This window comes from Canis lupus, chromosome 11 (genome assembly GCF_003254725.2).
Source record: "Canis lupus dingo isolate Sandy chromosome 11, ASM325472v2, whole genome shotgun sequence".
NCBI classification, from domain to species: domain Eukaryota; kingdom Metazoa; phylum Chordata; class Mammalia; order Carnivora; family Canidae; genus Canis; species Canis lupus.
In genome coordinates this window covers 5,991,714-6,012,330 of record NC_064253.1, presented here as the reverse complement: position 1 = coordinate 6,012,330, position 20,617 = coordinate 5,991,714, and the positions used below count along the sequence as shown (strand labels likewise).

At 37.9% G+C, this 20,617-nt stretch overlaps 1 protein-coding gene across 5 annotated transcripts in view; it reads right to left on the bottom strand.

The window, feature by feature from the left end:
* COMMD10 (COMM domain containing 10) overlaps window positions 1-19,706 on the bottom strand; it is a 187,569-nt gene extending 167,863 nt beyond the window's left edge. For 2 of the 5 annotated variants that reach the window (XR_007413887.1, XM_049115970.1), the window contains exons 1-4: window positions 19,557-19,706; window positions 17,942-18,032; window positions 13,912-14,022; window positions 12,120-12,275 (exon numbers count right to left, since the gene is read on the bottom strand). Coding sequence is in view for 4 of the 5 variants with exons in the window: in XM_049115970.1 (XP_048971927.1) it covers window positions 12,120-12,275; window positions 13,912-14,022; window positions 17,942-18,032; window positions 19,557-19,597 (399 nt within the window). In the remaining variant the exon portion in view is untranslated. Of the gene's footprint in view, window positions 1-12,119; window positions 12,276-13,911; window positions 14,023-17,941; window positions 18,033-19,167; window positions 19,388-19,556 lie in introns of those variants that run through there. The other 3 variants (XM_025446554.3, XM_025446556.3, XM_025446557.3) reach the window with 3 other exon arrangements.
* Window positions 19,707-20,617: the final 911 nt, after the last annotated feature.

The window sequence follows — 20,617 nt, the reverse complement described above, 5'->3', positions numbered from 1 at the left end:
ACGTAACAAAGTCATGTTCCCTTACCCAATGGTTAAAGACAGGTAATATCTTAGGATTAAGACAAATCTTCAATTTCCATCATTGTATCCATGCAGTTTTCTTTATTACATACATAGATATCATCCTACACACAAGTATCCAATTTGAGAAAAAGCTTGATGCTTTCACGGTATTAATGTTTCCTATCTTTATGTAAATTCCATTAAGTTTAAGAGACCTCCATTTCTTATCATGAGAATCAGACTTTCAAACTGGTTTTTTCATTTTTAAATAATGGCAAAATGATATAAAGGCTGGCTTGTGCACATAGAGAAAATCAAAGCAATGTCACCATTAATTGAAATGAAAAAACTACAGTAATAGTTTCAAGAAGAATGATCCAAGGATCAATTTGTTTATTTTTTTTAATGTTAAGTCTGAGATGCCTATAAGACACCCAATAAAATTACTAAGTAGGCAGGCCCAGGCTAGAAAAAGAATTTTATAAAGTAACATGTAAGCCCTGATGTCTAGATGAAATTGCCAGGGAAGGTACAAAAGAAAATAGAAGAAAACTAGGGACTGAGTGCTGGCGCATTATGCAAAATTGTGGAAATGAAGAGAAAGTAGCAAATATGATTACAAAAAGAAGAAGAAAAACCAAAGGAATATGGATCTGCCTTATATCCATCTTAGGCACTAGTGACATAAAAATGAGTAATTTTAAAATCTCTGCTCTCAAAGTTCCAAGTATAGTGATGAAGACAAACATGTACAAAAACAATTTTGATGTAACATGTCATCATGTCTGTAAAAAATCCTAAGTAATCTACTAAAAAGCTACAGAAACTAGTGAGTGACTTGAGGAAACTTGTGGCACATGAGATTAACGTGAAAAATCAACAGTATTTCAAGATATTAGAAACAACTAGAAAATATCAAAAATGCAATCCCACTTGTAGTAGCAAGCAAAATCATGGCAATACACAGTGTCTTGGTCTGTTCCAGCTGCTATGACAAAATACAATAGACTATGTGGCTTAATAATAAAAATTTCTCACCGTTCTGGAGGCTGGAAGTCCAAGATCACTGTGCCGCCATGGTGGGGTGAGGGCTGCTGACTTCTCTTTGTGTTCTCACATGGCAGAAGGGGATAAAGCAGCTCTCTCTGGTTTCTTTTATAATCCCACTCATTAGGATTCTGCCCCCATAAACTAATCACCTTCCAAAGGCCCCACCTCCTAGTGTATAATCACCTTCGGCTAAGTTTCAAAATATGAATTTTGGGAAGACACCAATATTCAGTCTATAGCACAGGGATACACTTTAAAAAATCTGACTAAATCCTGGACATTGAAAAACTACAAGTTACTGGAATGAATTAAAGAAGGTACCAGTATATGGAGATATACCATGTTCATGAATTTAAAGGCTTAATATTGTTAAAATGTCAGTTCTACCAAATGTGATCCACAGATTAAGGGCAATCCAATGAAATTCCCAGCAGGCACTTTCTATAGAAATTGACAAACTGATTCTAAAATTTAAGTGGAATGGAAATAACCTAAAAAAGTCAAAGCAGGTTTGGAAGAGATACATTACCTGACTTCAAGATTTATAATAAAGCCACAGCAATAAAGATAATGTGCCACAGGCAAAAGAATAGAAATATAGACACACCAATTGACTTCTGACAAAGATGACAGGTAAATGATGCTGGGACAACTAGCTATTTATATGTTGTTCAGCTGCCCCCTCTTGTCACCCTCTATGTCATCCTCTGATCATTGGCAAGAATAGGGGGCAATAGGTCTCCAAGGACCAAACCACACAACTTCCCAAGTCCTATGAAAGAATTTTCAGTTGTGACATCTGTAAGTACACAAAGACAATGCCAGGATCCAGAGATAATTATTAGGCAATACAGCATCCATACTACATAGATGGGAGCACATGAGCATATATCAAAAGATGCAAACAGATAAATGCCTTGAATTAATATTGGAGTTAATCTGCACCCTAGGTGACTGCCCACCTTGACAAAACATACTGCATAAATCATACTACAAAGGGACACACATTAGGCACTCTCCAGAAGACATCAAAAATCCAAAAGTGACTAAATCAATGCCCTTCTTTACTGCTGCTGCTACACCAAATCATAATAAGAGGTACAAATGCTTTCTTATACATATCATAACTTAGGGATACTTCCCAACCTAAATCCTTAAGTTCAGATGCGACTAAAGTCAACCTAGTCTCGCCACTAGGGTCGCATGGAACTTAATCATACTCCTTGACTCACAGACGTGGCCAAAATACCTAATCATATGGTCTTCACACCCAAGCTGTAAAGTGATGAGGGAAAACATCAATGAACCATCCTTCAAACTGTTGGCCACTGCTGCATACCAAGAACATATGAGAATAATAGCGTAAGTTTGAGGACACTGTCATTTAACTAATGCTCTCACAATTGGCAACACTCTGAAAAGTACATCAACTCGATTTAGCAATCCTTGAATACTATGCACATAATAAGAGTAATTTTGCTAACGACGCAATTTTTGGCATTAGTAAAATCTTTAATTTGTTAATGGTTCTGGTTTTAGGCAATAATTTATAAAGCAGAGAACACATTTCTGTTTCAAATAAGAATGATTAAGAGTCTCTTAGAAATAAAGCTCTTTAAATTGATTGCTGCAATACAGCTAATGACATTACCTTCTTTTCCTGGAGAATCTCAGTTTTAAGCTAAAGCAATTCTTCCTGCATTTCCGCTTTTAAAAAGGGAAAAATGTAAATGGTTAAGCCAAGTATTCCAGCAAAACTCAAGAGTTGTGAAATAAATGAACCACAAAAGGTTTGAAGTACAACCAAAGCGAAAACACAAAAGAATACTGGGTGGGGCATCCAGCTGGCTCAGTCAGAAGAGCATGCAATTCCTGATCTAAGGGTCGTGAGTATGAGCACCATGATGGGGGTGCAGACTACTTAAAATAAATAAACTTAAAAAAAAAAAAAAAAAGAATACTAGGAAATAGGTGTACCTGGGTGGCTTGGTTGGTTTAGTGTCTGACTCTTGGTTTCGGCTCAGGTCATGATCTCAGGGTCATGGTATCAAGCCCTGTGACAGGCTTCATGCTCATAGTGAAGTCAGCTTGAGATTTTCTCTCTTACTCTCCCTCTGCCCTTTCTCCTACTTGCACACACTCTCTCTAAATTCTTAAAAAGAGAGAGAGAGAGAGAGAGAATACTAGGAAATAAAGAAACCCACTCCCTTATTTGTTCTTTCTCCACCAATCAATACAAATAATCCTTCTTTATAAGAAAATCTAATACACTGCACTTCAAAACGCCACAATTTGTAGAGCAGAGATATTATTGTTTACTAATTCAACAACTATTTATTAAGAACCCACTGTCCTCCAAGGGCTATTTAAAGTAATGGAAATATAATAGTGAACAACTGCTCTTGTGGAGCTTACAGTATAGTAATAGAGACAAAGAACTGTAAAAACAGACAAGCAAAATATATAACGTGCCACACAGGAATATATGTTATGTTAAAAAAATGAAGTAAGAAAGTACCATAGACGTGTGAGTGCTTTTCACTGTGATGACCAGGGCAAGACGCAATGACAAATGTGACATCAGAACAAACAGCTGAAAAAGGAAGCCAGCCATATGAACCTCTAGGAGAAGAGCTTCTCAAGTAAAGAGACTGGCAGTGACCAAAGTCAGGCAGGTGAAGGATGTTAAGAGGTGAAGGTCAACAAGATAAGGTGGTGGACTGAGGGGGTTATGGATTAGGAGTAACCTTAAAAGCAATCATAAGAAATTTGACTTCTACTGTTAACCCATGGAAAGCTTTTGGTGGATTTGGAGCAAAGGAGGTATAAAATAAGACTTAGAATTTTAAAAAATCACTTTTAAAGTTCCTAATCTGGTAATGGTAGGACACAGTTTATATCATATTACCCTTTTTACAAATAAAAATTATAACCACTAGACAAAATACATTATTTTATTATGATTTCTTTAGAGAGTGGGGGAGGGGCAACTAGAGAGTGAGAGAGAGAATGTCAAGCAGACTCCTGGCTCAGCACAGAGCCTGATATGGGGCTTGATTTCAAGACCCTGAGATCAGGATCTGAGCTAAAATCAAGAGTTGGACACTGAACCAACCAAGCCACCCAGGTGCCCCAAAGAGAAAACATTTTTTTAAAAAATGATTTGAAAGCATTGGGTAAGAACTAAAAGCTGGTAGAAGTTAAGGGAATTCAACTCATTTAAGACAGGAAGCACACATAGTAACAGATTCACATTTCTATGACACAGTACAGACTGTTCAAACTAAGAGAAAGCCTCAGATTTGGCCCTGTGGGTCAGCAAACCCATTCCACAGTATTGACCCAAGAAAAATGAAAATATCTGTCCACAGAAAGACTTGTACACAAAATGTTCATAACAGCCCTATTCATAATCCTGAAACTGGAAACAGCCCAGATGTCCATCAACAGGAGCATAGACAGACAAACTGATATTTTTATATGATGAAGTACCACTCAGCAACAAAGAAAATGACTGATATAAGTAACCACATGAATGAATCCAAAAAAATATTATGTGAAGAGGTATGAGTAAGACATTTGAGTCCATGTACATTAAATCCAAGAACAGACAAAACCAATCTGTGATGACAGAAAGTGAGGGCAAGAGTAGAGGAATCAACACCTGGGCATTTTTCAGGGGATGAAAATTTTCTTTATTTTGTTATGGATGGTGATTAAAGAGGTGTATATAATTTCTGAAACTCACTGACTGAACTCTTAAAATCTGTGCATTTTACTACAGGTAAATTACATTTCAATAAAAAGCAATAAACAAATCTAGCAGTATTTAAACCTCACAAACATTTATACTCAGTCAATCCCAGCACATGAAAAAATATGTCTTTCACTTGATTCATAACATGCCAATAACTAAACAACACAGAGGCATAAATTCAACTTGTACGTGGATATAATTACAACAAAATACTTTTTCCATAAATGCAGATGATAATAAATATTTAAATCTTGAAGAAGTGTTCAAACACGCATTCATAGCTCTCTGTGCTTCAAGATTTAGCTCCATGAAGTACACTGTTCCTGCCCTCTTTACATAACGCTATTCATCCATCCTTAGAATTCTAAAAGAAATGAAATATGATACTTTAAAAAATGCTAAAGCAAAATAATACAGTAAATTTACAAGTATCCAATCCAAATGTCTAATTTCTTATACTCCATATAAAAAACAGGTATTTAACAATAAATGAAGCAAACAATTAGCTGTTACACTTAACAAAGTGTATTGTACTATAATGGCCTTAAAGAGACATATTTTTTTAAGTTTTTTTTTTTTTATTTATTCATGAGAGACACACAGAGAGAGAGAGAGAGGTAGAGACACAGGCAGAGGGAGAAGCAGGCTCCATGCAGGAGGCCCAATGCAGCACTTGATCCCAGAACTCCAGGATCATACCCTGAGCTGAAGGTAGATGCTTAACCACTGAGCCACCCAGGTGTCCCTAAAGAGATATATTTTTAAGAATGTCATAGAAGATTATGATTTTAGAAATATTGGCTATCCATCTTTAAATGGAATTTTCTCAAGAACCTGGAAGAAGATACGATGAAATTTCACTAGTGTACAATGAAATGAATAAATATTATGAATAAATTCACCAGGTATTTGGTAAAGTTAAGAACATTCTTAACGGGAGAAATTCACATTAAACGTATTCCAAACAAATTTAAGTGTCAAATATATTTTTAAAAACTCTAACAAACAGGGGATCCCTGGGTGGCTCAGCTCAGGTTTAGTGCCTGCCTTCGGCCCAGGGTGTGATCCTGGGAGTCTCTGCCTCCCTCTCTCTGTGTCTCTCATGAATAAATAAATAAAATCTTAAAAAAAAAAAAAAAAAAAAAAAAAACCTCTAACAAACACAAAAGTGCATTTTAAGAAAAGGAGCAGGCTACTCAGAGTGCTTAACATATGCCTTACATGCATTTCTCATCATCACATCTGTTACTAACTAAGGAGCAGAGTTAACTTAAAACGTAAAATTATTTTGGGGAAAAATTATACAAAATATTTTGTAAAATCACAGGGCACAGAAAAATTACGCAGCTAACACCTAGGTTGTAGTATAGACTAATGGCTTAGGAATGCGACTACTTGTGTCAAATCCCAGCTCTGCCACTTTACAGTCTCAGAGAACAGACAAATATGTCAGTAATAACTGAAATAGAAGTTTTTACATTTTATAGAGTAGGAATAAATGTAAAGGAACTCTAAACAGAATTTTACGAGTAAAACTGAATACGGTATTCAAGTTCTATCTCAAGGGAAATTCACAATTTAATAAATGTTGTAACACAGGCATTATAACAAAAAAATTAACAAAAAGCCTGTTAGGAGGGCACTGCTGACACAGGCAACAGTGATAAGAGGGAAGAAAACAAAATTCGAATAAGTGGTGGTGACATTTCAGTATCAAGTCTCCAAAGAGATAAGGTATATTAAAAAAAAAAAAAAGTGAGATGGGATAAAATTTAAAAATCCCTTCAATCATATCTGGCAAAATCTATCATGAAGATTAATTTTCAGTCTGCCTCTGACTTACTGGACCTAAATAATAAAAGACAAAAAGGGGTGTTTTTAAAAATTAAAAATAAGCACCTTTGATTTTTTAACTTATTACTTAACCGAATCTGACAATTTGAATTTATAATTATTACCCACAGATGTTCCACTGCAAGTACTACATAGAGAGTTCATGCAAGTGAGCCCCTAAATTACCCAAACCAACAGTCATTATAGATACACCTTTCGTTCACTACGTAAGAAGTCTCTGCCATATATTTTTGTTGCTATTTAAATGACACTATCTATTTTCACACAGCCTAAATAGTTATCAGAGCCAAAAAGGAAGACAGCATTATAGCTGCAGGAGGTAGCATGATTTAAAAGGAACAAAGCTTAAGAAACAGACCTGATTCTCATGTAAGCTTCACCACAGACCAAGCGCGATAAGGTGGTAAAGATACCCTTTATAAAGTATTATTTTCTTCCTTTTCAAAGATATCATACATACACAGAAAACTCTGTAAACCACCCTACATAGTAAAATTGTGCCTGACACAGAAAAACTGTGTAGCTAACATCTAGGTAGACGTATACTATCATGGTGTAGGAGTGTGACTACTTTTGCCAAATCCCTGCTCTGCCACTTATTCAGATGCATGATCCTGAACCAGTTATTTAGTCCCTCTAAGCCTCAATTTTATTTTCAATATAAACTATAACTATTAAAAGGTTTTACAAGATACAAAGCACTTAGCAGAGCATTTGGCCTACAATAAATACATGAAATGTTTGCTATGATTTTAAGACAGAAGAACAAAGCTGCTGGAAATACAATGACAGATTTTAAGATATACTATAGAGCATTAGTAACAAAAACAGCATGGTACTGGCACAAAAACAGACACAGAGATCAATGACACAGAATAGAGAGCCCAGAAAGAAACCCACAATTACATGGTCAATCAATTTATGACAAAGGAGGCAAGAATATACAAGGGAGAATAGACAGTGTCTTCAATAAATGGTGCTGAGCAAGCTGGACAGCTACACACAAAAGAATGAAACTGGACCACTTTCTTAGATCATGCACTAAAATAAACTTGAAATGCATTAAAGAAATAAATGTGAAACTAAAACCATAAAATTTCTAGAAGAAACCATAGGCAGTAAATTTCTTTGACATCAGCCGCAGCAACATTATTTTTTAGATATGTCTCTTCAGGCAAGGGAAATAAAAGCAAAAATAAACTGCTAGGACTACATCAAAATAAAAAGCTTTTGCACAGCAAAAGAAACCAACAACAAAATGCAAAGAAAACCTATTGACTGGGAGAAGATATTCAAAAATGATGTATCTGATAAGGGGCTAATACCCAAAATAAAGAACTTATAAAACTCAACACCAAAAACACAATCTGATTAAAAAATGACTTGGACATTTTTCCAAAGACCTACATGTGGCCAACAGATACATGAAAAGATGCTGAACATCATTCATCATCAGAGAAATGCAAATCAAAACCACACTGAGATATCACCTTACACCTGTTAGAATGGAGAGAATCAAAAAGACAGTAACAAGATGAGGATGTGGAGAATAAGGAACCCTCCTCCTGCACTGCTGGTGGGAATGTAAATTTGTGCAGCCTCTGGAAAACAGTATAGAGTTGCCTCAAATAATTAAAAATAGAGAGGCCCCTGGCCAGCTCAATTGGTACAGTATTGGACTTTTTTTAAAAGATTTTATTTATTTATTTGAGAGAGAGAGAGAGAGAGAGAGTGCATGAAAGGATGGAGGGGCAGAGGGAGAGAGAGAAGCAGGAAGCCAACACAGGGCTCAACCCCAGGACCCCAGGATCATGACCTAAACCGAAGGCAGACCCTAACCAACTGAACCACCCAAGTGCCTGTAGAGTATGTGACTCTTGATCTCAGGGTCATGAATTTAAGCCTCACATTAGGCATAGAGCTTACTTTAAAAAAAAAAAAAAAAAGTAAAAGTAAAAATACCATATGATTCAGTAATTTTCTGAGTACCTATCCAAAGAAAACTAAAACACTAATTTGAAAACATATATGTACCTTTATTTATTATAGCATTATTTAGAATAGCCAAGATACGGAAGCAACATAAGTGTCCACCAATAGATGAATGGATAAAGACACATGGTGTGTGTGTGTGTGTGTGTGTATAGAAAAAGAATTTTTCTTATAGAAAAAGAATCTTCTGCATTCTTAAGGGAATAATACACAATTTATCATGTCCTTACAGCCTCCTCTTTGCATATTTTATATGACAACTGATTAAGCCACTTCTTAGATGTTAATATAATGCAACATAATTTGGATAAAAAATATTACTTTAAAAAAACTATCATCCAAAAGACACTGAAAAATTACACACTAATGGAAGCAGGAAGAAGAAATATTTTTAAGTGTATAAGTATACTGTACTTGTATAAATTCAAGAAAGAAAATTATATAAAGAAAAAGGCAAATATTAAAAGGCAAGTACAGATTTTGCTAAATTGAAATGGTTGCTAAATTGAAAGAAGAACCTCAAGGACACAGAATGGAAAACTAAAATCTGTACAGGATATACAGAAAAGTAGAAATTTAAATGATGAAACATGAAGCCATGATGTGGAGGACACCTGAGAACTCTCAGAATGCAGTTAAAAAAAAAAAAAAAAGGAGAGAAATGACAATAATAAAGAGCACTCTCTAACAGCCTGTAGCTTACATCATACGTAATGGTAAGAGACTGAATCATCACCTCCAAAACCGGAAACAAGGTGGAGCACCAAGCTGGCTCGGTCAGCACAATGTGCGACTCCTGATCTCAAGGTCCTGAGTTCGAGCCCTACATTGGGTGTGCAGATTATTTTTAAAAAATCTTAAAACAAGCAAACAAATTAACTAAATAAATAAAACTGGAAACAAGGTAGGATGTTTGGGCTTATGAGTCCTACTTACCATCATATTAAAAGTACTACTCAGTGCAATAGGGTAAATAAAAATAGTAAAACACTGAGCAAAACAAATAAAACCTGAACAGACTGTCTCTATTCATGGACAGGTCATAGAAGACAAGATCAATATATAAAAATCAACGGTGTTTCCATATACTAGCAGTAAACAACTACAACCCAGAATTTTAAAAACAGTACCATTAAAAAATAAATAAATAAATAAAAATAAATAAATAAATAAATAAAATGAAAAACAGTACCATTTACAATAACTCTAAAAACAAAAAATACTTAGGCACAAGTCTAACATAATACATACTGAATTTATATGCTGAAAAATGAACAAAGCTGTTATAACAAATCAAAGACAACCTAAATATGTGAGAGAGCTATACTCAATACTACTAAGAAGTCATTTCTCCACAAAGTGATCTATCTATAAGTTAAACATAATCTCAATCAAATTCTCAGCTGGATTTTTTGTAAATTTTTTTGAAAAGCTCCTTTTCAAATTTATATGAAAAGTCAAACTAGAATATGCCAAACAATTATGAAAAAAAAAAACACAAAATAAAACCTAAAGTTAGCAAACTCACAATACTTGATTTTAAGGCTTCCTACAATGCTTCTGTAATTAAGGCAGTATGATATTGGCATAAAAGCATAAAGATAGACACAGAGGTTAATGGAACCAAAAAACAGTGTCCAGAGAAAGAGACACACAAGTCTGTCAAATGATTTTTGACAAATGGGCCAAGGCAATTCAGTGACAAAGGATGTTATCAACATATTATGCTGGACATGTATAAATGAATATCTAAAATGAACATATTTATGCAGAAAAAAAGGAAATTTAATCTGCAACGTACACCAAATTAACTCAAAAGGGATCTTAGAGCTAAACATAAAACATTAACTTATAAAGCAGAAGAAAACAAAAGGGAAAATCTTTGTAACACTGAATTAGGCTACAAATTCTTAGATACAAAACCAAAAGCGGGATCAATAAAAGAAATTAACTGATAAAGCAAACTTCATTGGAATTAAAAGCTTTTCTTCTGCAAAAGCCACTGTTAGGAAAAGGAAAAGGGAAGCTATGGATGAGGAGAAAATATGTGCAAATCCCATCTGAGGACACATGCCCAGAATACATAAAGAATTAAAAAACGCAACAGAAAGAAATCAAACACTATCTCCATATTATAACAACCCAAAACAAAAACACTCCCATGCATTTCCATATGCTGGGATTGACACCTGAGACTGCCCTTTAGATTACTAACGTGGAGTTTCCTTATCTGTGATAGTATGGAAAAAACAGGCAAAAGCTCTGAACAGATGTTTTACTCATGAAAATATACAGAGACAAGTAAGCGCATAAAAAGATCATCCACATAATTTGTTGTTAGGAAAACACAAATTAAAAACACAAAATACCACCACAAACCTTAGATGAATAGCTTTGATAAAAGCAACTGACAATACTAAGTGCTAACAGGGTACTAGAACTCTCAGAGAATGCTGGGGAAAATGCACAATTATACCAATCCTTCACAAATCCTTTTAGCAAATCAGAGACGAGGAGAGAACACTTCCCAGCTTGTTTCACAATTCTAGTCTTACCCTGATACCATCAAAGATACCACAAAGAAACCATTATCTCCCATGAACACAGATGGAAAAACTGTTAACAAAATATTAGCAAATCAAATAGCAACATATAAAAAGGATGATATTCCACACCAAGTGAGACCCATCCCAGGAAAACAGAGTGGGTTGTAAATCTGAAAATCAGTTATGCAATAGAATCTAATATAAAAAGGCCAAAATCTGTGGGATCATTTAACCTCCAGTGACTAAAGGTAGAGCTGAAGAGCTCTGAATGTTGCTGCTATTTTACATTTGTCCCTAAGTGTTCACTTTGTTCACTAACTGCTGCTCGCACTAACACAGACACACAAAAACAACGTAATTATGTTATTCAGTAAAAATGTAGTAAGTCTTACAGACAGCTACACAGTTGACAAAAAAAAAAAAAACAACTCTGCCTGAGTACTCAGAAAAGCAAAAAAAGGAAGACTGTCTCATTCCCATTCTGAAGTCACCGAACATATTTTAAACTAGCAACTAAAACTAAATCACACTGTGGTAGCCAATACGTCTGGAAATAATCTTACAAGAATATTGTATATAGGGGCCCCTGGGTAGCTCAGTCAGTTAAGCATCTGCCTTTCGTTCGGTCATGGTCCTGGGATCCTAGGATGGGGCCCCGCATTGCAGTCCCTGCTCAGCCAAGGAGTCTGCTTCTCTCTCTCCCTCTGCTGCTCCTCCCTGCTCATGTTCTCTCTCTCTCAAACAAATAAATAAAATCTTTAAAAATAAGTAAAAAATAAAAGGAATATTGTATATATTCTTTTTTTTATTTTTGCCTGACTACCTCTCATAAAACATTACCACTCTAAAACCCTTAAGGTACAACAATCTTTGCCATTCTTATTGAAAAATATCTTTCGGTTAATAGAATCCTCTACCTTGTGGGGAGCAAGAATCCTCTGCCTGAATTTTTCAACTGTTTCGTGACCCATAGAAGACCAAGCATTGCTGAACGCTTCTGCTTTGTCTTGTCTGAGATGAATGGTCTCTAACTGCTGCTGCAGAGCCGCTGGCTTCACGTTGTGATACACTGCCTATTCAAGAGGGAAAAAAAGATCACACATATCTCCAAGATTCATACAGAGACCTCAGATTATAATTAAATACAAAATTATCTTTAAATGATTTGAATGAAATGAATATTTCCTATTTCTATTGCAGAGTTTTAAAAATTTTACCAGTAATAATATACACAACTGGAAGATGCAGGGTTAAAAGGCCTAAATTATTCAGGCTATGCTTTTCCATTTTTGCCTGTGTTTTAAGTAATCCTAAGTCCACTTCATGGAAAAACTTTTTTGTAGCTATGTAAATGGTACCATAATTAAAATATCATTTCCTTATTTCACTTAACTATCTCAAAGAAATGTACAGGGCACCTGGGTGGCTCAGTTCTTTCAAGCATCTGACTTGGGCTCAGGTCATGATCTCAGGGTTCTGGAATTGAGCCCTCAGTCAGGCTCCCTGCTCAACAAGGAGTCTGCCTGAGATTCTCTCTCTCCCTCTGGCCCTTCCTCTGCTCATATTCACTCTTTCTCTCAAATAAATAAATAAACCTTAAAAAAAAAAAACAAAGAAATATACATTTATTTCTCAAATAAGAAAAAGTTTTCCAAGAAGCACTTTCTCAAAATTATCAATATCAACTTCCTAGGTAATATATAATAAAATATTATAAACATTTCTAGTAACATCTATTTCTTATCATCATTCTGGAACAATTTTTTTCATAAACTTCATGGTTGCTCTGTCCTACCTGATTATCTTTTACTAGTAATGAAAACTCACCAGGATTAAGAACTGTAGTCACCTTCATGATCCGTAATCAAGCCTATATGTAGTAGATGCCTGGGAGCTTGTCTTCCTAACAGTATCTGTTCTCTACAAGACTCTAGAAGCCACAGTACTATTTAAACTTTTATTTCACAAATATTCTACCAAGTCAACGTTCAGGAATTTAGTGAGACTCTATTCTAAGCCCAGCAATGTGCTAGGTTTATACAAGAGGAACTAAAGATCTGATAGGTCCCTCACAGATTCAAAATCCTGTATGAAGGTTGACATACAGGAAGTGACAATGTGCTCCACTCTGACAAGCCAAGGATAGAAGGGATCCAGATGAGGGGAAGGCTGCCCAGGGAAAGATCATGGTGGCAGTGAGAGGAGTGGGACTTGAAAGAAAACTGAATGCACTGGAATGTAGACAAAAACTAGGGAACCAAAAGGGCAGCTCAGTGGGAAGAAACAGTATGACAAAGGGTCCTCTAACAACTACTTCTCTTCTAAATGTTTTATTTATCATTCTCGTTAAAGAAATCCCCCAAAATCATTTATTAAATTTCTTAAATAAGAGAAATTTCTCTAAGTTATCAAACAAGGTAACAACAAAAATGTCTTATGCCCGTCTCAAGTCAGTGAAGTCTTGATTCATGCTGTCAAATACTTTACTCATGCTACTCAACATGCAGATTGTTTTCTAGAATGCAATACGGTAGGGAAAAAGTCATACATTCAAAATTTTTTTTACTATATTAAAATTATCAATTAAAATATATTCGCAGCTTTCATCTGTACCCTTTTTTGGAAGAAATACGATGTTTACAGCTATCAGAGCAGTACCAATCTGCAGTAAACGAACCATGGTTAGGAAGCATGGAGCACTCAGAATACCTGTTCTAAAATGAATGATACTGTTTCAAGAACTAAGTGAAGATCTTGTTTCTCTAGAGAAAATGCGGCCTGAAGTTTTTCTTCTTCTTCTTCACTGAAACTGCTCTCAGCCTACAACATAAAAAGCAAGCTATTAGCACACATTCGAGTATTCAAAACTTAAAAACTCAACAGAAGAGTATTTGGAGATTCATGTATTCATATGTGGATGAGAAACTGAAAGAAAAAGTGAATGCAGGGTGAAAGAAACTGATGTGTTTGTAAATTTCATTATCTCAAGAATCACAGTACAACTCAATATTTGGATCATGCCAAATCAAGCTCATTTTAAATTTAAAAAAAAACCATCATCATCATTTTAAGTTCTATGATTTATAGGAGGTGGAAACTAACAGTAACTACCAAAAGAGATGGACATTTACAAAAAACAATACTAGAAGGTAAAACCCCAAAATGTTGACAGTAATTAATAGTAATGTCCACCTTCCTCATTCAAGTATATTTACTGAGTATTTATTATGTGCTACAGAGAAATACATTTCATGCCCTCAAGTATACAATACTCTAGTTAGAAGAGCATGTAAAGGGCAGCCCTGGTGGCACAGCGGTTTGGCGCTGCCTGCAGCCTGGGGTGTGATCCTGGAGACTCGGGATAGAGTCCCGCATCGGGCTCCCTGCACGGAGCCTGCTTCTCCCTCTGCCTGTGTCTCTGCCTCTCTCTCTCTCTCTGTGTCTATGAATAAATAAATAAAATCTTAAAAAAAAAAAAAAAAGAAAAAGAAAAGAAAAGCATGTAAAAACAAATAGTTATTCAAGTAATTTTTATTTTGATGAGTTCTTCAAAAATGTGATTTACAAGAGCATCTAGGGGTACCTGGGTGGCTCAGTCAGTTGGGCATCTGCCTTCGGCTCCAGGTTATGGTCCCAGATCCTGGGATCAAGACCTGCATTGGGCATCCTGCTCTGCAGGGGTCTGCTTCTCCTTCTGCCCCTCCCTCTGCTCTTGCTCTCTCTCTCTTTCTCACATACTCTCTCTCTCTCTCTCTCAAATCAATAAATAAAATCTTTTTTTTTTTAAAGAGCATCTATAGAACAGGAAATTAAGTCTTTTTTATAATTTGAATACATAATTTTCAAGACTTACACATTATACACATTAATTTGATAACCAAAATATCAGAGAAGATGGTTACCAAACTGAGTAGAACCTCTGACCAGTTCCCTTCTTTCCCTGACCTCCCTTCTTTCAAAATAATCTCCCTGACCTAAAGACACTGGTTTATTAAGTATGAAAAATATAAACTACCAGAATAACTTTACATAAAAATAACTACTTTATCCACACATACTAAAAACACCTTTCCCTTACGGCTGCCCCTCCCTAACAGCAATGTGGAGAAATTTCAGAAGTTCCACAAGTCCCCGCCTTGAAAGCTTAGGACAATAACTACATGGCTGTTCAACTGAAGCAGCACTAGAACCTAAAGGTAGCATATTTTGGGAGGTCAGTCATAACTCCTAGTCCCTACTACCTGTTTTATGACTGGGAAAATCATGAACCCAATTTGGCCAAAATGCCAATCACTTACCTCAAGAGAAATGTTTTGGCTTAAAAGTTGGAGGATTTCTGTGACTACCATACATCTTCTTGAAATAATCACGTAGGGGCACATGGCTCCGTCGGTTAAGCATCTGCCTCTTGATTTTGGCTCAGGTCATGATCTCAGGGTCATGAGATCGAGCCCCATGTGAGGCTCCAGGGTGGAATATGCTTAAGATTTTCTCTCTCTCTCTTCCCCCTGCCCCTCCCCCGACATGTGTGTGTGCGCACCCACGCGTGCTCGCTCTCTCTAATAAAGTCTTTTTTAAAATTATGAAATAATGACCTATAGTACCAGATTTTATCAATATGAGGAATATTATAATAATATTCCTGAGTCACAAAATGCAATGAATATTTATAATTTAACTTCCAAGTTGGTCAATCTGATTCCTTTTAACATACATCAAATAAGTTGTTTTGACAAAACAATAGTAGTGACTGGGCAGGTAGAAAGATAAAGTTGCTGTAAGGAACAGATGAATTAGTAACACAAAGCCATTAGAACAGTATTGGAGGGAGCAAACAAACTGGGAATCACAAATACCGGGGAATGGAGCTGCTCTTAGGTTGTGGTGTCTAGTCTCTCCCTCTACATCACAGATTCCTTATAGCCAGGAATTTGAGGACCTATATCTGTTTTCTGTTTTCCATGCAAGGAAAAGAAATAACTCTAAGAATAGCTATTGAGCACCGACTCCATAAGCACCAATGTATTAGGTATGGAAAAGGTAAAGATGGGTAAGACATGATAATTAAGGTATTCAAGGTCAGCGAAAGACTTTGCCATCAGAAAACAAATACTATGCTGTACTAAACTGATGTGACAATGAACCAAGTGTTTTAGAAGCATAGAAAACAAATTATTGAGAGCGAGATGGCCAAATCCTTGAAAGATGCCTAGTTTATTCACTGAAGAAGGGAAGAAAGACATTGCAGTTAAGGAAAAGAGTGTATGCACAGACACAGAGGTAGAAAAGTTCATGTTCTAGTAAAAGAGCAGAGTACAGTGTGATTGGAGCACTTGCAAAGTGGGAATAATATAGCTTGTGGCCATATTATACTATTATTATAAAGTGATTATAATACAATGCTAAAGATTTTGAACTTTTTCCCATGGGGTAATGGGAAGTCGATGATGGCTTTAAACACTGTAAAGATATGATCAGGGACTCCTGGGTGGCTCAGCAGTTGAGCGTCTGCCTTTGGCTCAGGCCGTGATCCCAGGGTCCTGGGATCGAGTCCCGCATCAAGCTCCCTGCATGGAGGCTGCTTCTACCTCTGCCTATGTCTCAGCTTCTCTCTGTGTGTCTCTCATGAATAAATAAATCTTTAAAAACAAACAAGCAAACAAACAAAAAGATATGATCAACTGGGCTTTTTTGTTTTTTAGGAAAAAAATATTTGGAGAGATAAATAGACTAGCATCATGAAGCAACAACAGGAGGGAGAAGACTTTGAGCAGAGATACCAGTTTGAAGACAGTTAATGCATTCTACAGCAGGGACATAAAGGATCTGAACTAAGACTATGAAGAGAACTTGAATTTGAGAGACACATCAGATGAAGAAAGGGCTCTGAAGCCGGTTGGCTCCCAGGAAAAGGAAGAGGAAGTGGTCCAGGTTCTCTGGGTGTGGTACAGAAGTGCTGAACCACTATATTCTACACCTGAAACTAACATTACATAGTATGATAACTAACTGGAATTTAAAAAAAAAAAATTTTAAAGTTCAGGTTCTCATTTAATGGTGACGCCTGGCACCACCAGGCAGAGCAGTTACTAGTTACTAGGTGCTCCATAAACATGTATTGGATGGAATTAAATTTTCACAACGCATTAAAGAAGTTAACTTAGATTGGTGACCAAGGAGTAAATCACTAAACATCAATATGTCCAAAATAATCACACCCTTGAAATAGAAGAGACAGATTCAATAAAAGATTAAATATTGGGGTGATAGCAAAACCACATCATTATTTTTAAGAGGAAGAATGAAATCAGAATTTCCCCAAAGCATGTTACACAGAACCTGAGTCCCAAAATATATACCATAATATCACAGTTCCAAGGTCAAACACGTTTGGAAAATCTTGCACACCATATTCACCCTTAAATGTTTACTGTAAACACTACCATAAAATATATTTATATTTTATATACTTATATTATAAATATTTATATATTTATAAATATGTTTATACATGCATATGTATACACACACACTCTCTGAAAAGTTCCTTAAAAAAAAAGATTAAATTTAACGAAGAGAGAGTTTCCCAAATTTTTGACGATGGGACATTACAAAATTTTCTATAGACTCAGTGAGCACTGGGGAACACTGTACTTTGGAGAAAGTTTCTCAAGTAGAAACAGAGTTTCAGTGCAATCACAAGAAAGTATTATAAACTACAGAAATGAAAAATACAAACCTTCAGGTGAAGTTTTTGAAGAATTCGGGTGAGCAACCGTGGAAACCTTCCTATTTCTATTGCATTTATCAGCGACACTGCTTTTTTCATGCTAAACAAATTTGTAAAACAAAATTTTAACATGAGTTTTCTAAGTGATACTGTACTTGCCATAAGTACACTTGTCCATAATTACTATTGTCTCAAAGTTTCCATTTCAACAACTCTGATTGCTATAAAGAAGATAATGGCCAGCAAAGGAAGCAGGACATTTCCAGAAAGATGCCACCCAAAAGTACTTTTCCATTTGGCAGTTTCTCTTTCTTTGAAGCAAGGTGAACTACTGAGGGAAGCTTGCATTCTGTGGGGAGTGACATTAACTCAGCAGCGAGTATTTAATACTCACTTAACCCACAGAGGAACTATGGAAAGAGTGGAAGGAGGAAAGTGGCAATGACACCAAAATACGAAGAAAAGAATGCTGCACAGCAGATAATGCTATTATAAGTGTGTGTGTGATAGACAAAATCATTTGGGGTAACAGTACATAATTGTTTTAAAACCCTGCTTCAACAGTAATAATCAACTTTAGGCGATAAGAACTATTTTACTGCATTATACTGGATATAGCTTACTGATGTGGTGGGGATTAAACAGGTCACTGATGGGAGGAACTGGCCATCACAAATCAAGGAATCCAGGAAGAAGGAAAAACTTTAAAATGACAACTCTCTTCTTCAAGAAGATTCCTGCCCAGTCAGGGCACAAGGAAATTACTTTCCAACTTCAATTACTTACCGGCACACACCACCTGCGCTAGTATTTGTTTTCCATGAAATGAGAATCACTTCTATGTAAATAATTGCATTTTAAGAGAGGCCTTTATATCACCACCCTGGACAGCCCACCTCACCCACCAAAAATGAACCAAAAATAAATGAAATCAAAAGGCATGTTACCAAATTCTGGCTAGATACTGTAACCAGCTCAAAACCCGGCCTTGAGCTACTCTATCGGCCTGAGGGCTACTCTATCTTGACTGAAAAGGATCTGAAGGGGCGCCCGGGTGGCTCGGTTAAGCGTCTGCCTCCCACTCAGGTCCTGATCCTGGGGTCCTGGGATGAACCAGGAGGGGGCCTCTGCCCAGCAGGGAGGCTGGGTCTCTGTCTCCGCGGCCTCCCGCAAGCTCTCTCTCGTTCTCCCTCAAATACATGATTAAAAAAAAAATTATTTTAAGGGATATTGACACGTGTTAGGGATTAAAGTCCGTCCGGCACCAACGCGAGCCCTTAGCATAATCAGGCCCGAGAGAGCGCGGCGAAAACAGAAAGGCCACAGCTTCCCGCGTCACTCAGCAGCACTCCAGGGAGGCTCGGGTCCTCCCGACCGCACACTGGGCATCGCGACACACGCCACACGCCGGCCCACGGCCCCCAGCCGCCAGGCGCCCCGCAGCCCCGTAGGTGAACCACCGGGAACGGGAGACGCCCACAGTCCCCCGCACCCCTGCGGGGCCGCCCCGCCCTTTCGCCACTCCGCACGGCCACCCCCTCGGCGGGGCGCGTCTCGGAGCCCAGGCGACAGCCGGCAGGGGCGTCCCGGCACCGCCCGCGGCCCCGCCACCCCAGGCAGCTACCTGGGGCTCTCCGGCAGGATCAGCGCCGTGGCGGCCGCCATCCTTGTCGCTCCCACGCCTGGCCCCGCCCATGCGCTGTCAGCCCAGCCAATGGGGGCGGGCCTACGGAAAGCCGGGAGGGCCCAGCCGCGCAGCCTCCGCCTCGGGCGCCGGGGCCGCCGGGGCCGCCGGGGCCGCCGGGGCCTGGCCCTGCCCCGGGGCGGAGGGGAGGGGCCGTCCTCGCCGTGCTCCCTCCGCCGTCGCTGTTCCGCCTCAAGCCGGTGTGCCTGTCAACTAGTTATCTATTTGCTTATTAGACATGCGCAGCTGACCCTGGACCGCTGGCGGTTAAGGATGCCCAGCCGGCCACAAAGTCAAAAATCCAGGTAGAACTCTGGACTCCCTAAAAAAAAAAAAAAAAAAAAAAGAGCTTTGGACTCCCCAGAAACTTAAGTACTGACAGCCTCCCGTTCACCGAGTGCCTTGCTTGGCGACAACCTAGTAGATTGACTCATTTTGTAGGTTCTATTTATTGTATACTATATTATTATAATAAGCTGCAGTAAGCTAGAGACGAGAAAATGTTATTAAGGACATCCTCGGAAGGGGCGCCTGGTAGCCCAGGTCCTGATCCGGGGTCCGGAGATGGAGCCCTGCGGTTGGGCTCCCTGCCCAGAGGGGAGTCAGCTTCTCCCGCTCCCTCTGCTGCTCCCCCTGCCTGGTGCTCGCGCGCGTGCTCTCTCGCTCTCTCTGTCAAATGAATAAATAGAATCTTTTAAAAAAAGGAAATCAAAAGGAAAATACATTACAGTGCGGTACTATATCAAAAATCTGAGTATGAGTGGACTTGCGCAGTTCAAACGTGAGTTGTGCGCAGGTCAAAGGTATATATATCTGGATGTGAATGTGTATCTTTTTTAAAAAGATTTTATTTATTTATTCATGAGAGACAGAGAAAGAGAGAGGGGCAGAGACACAGGCAGAGGGAGAAGCAGGCTCCCTGCACCGGGCGCCCGACGTGGGACTCGATCTCGGTCTCCAGGATCGCGCCCTGGGCTGAAGGCGGCGCCAAACCGCTGAGC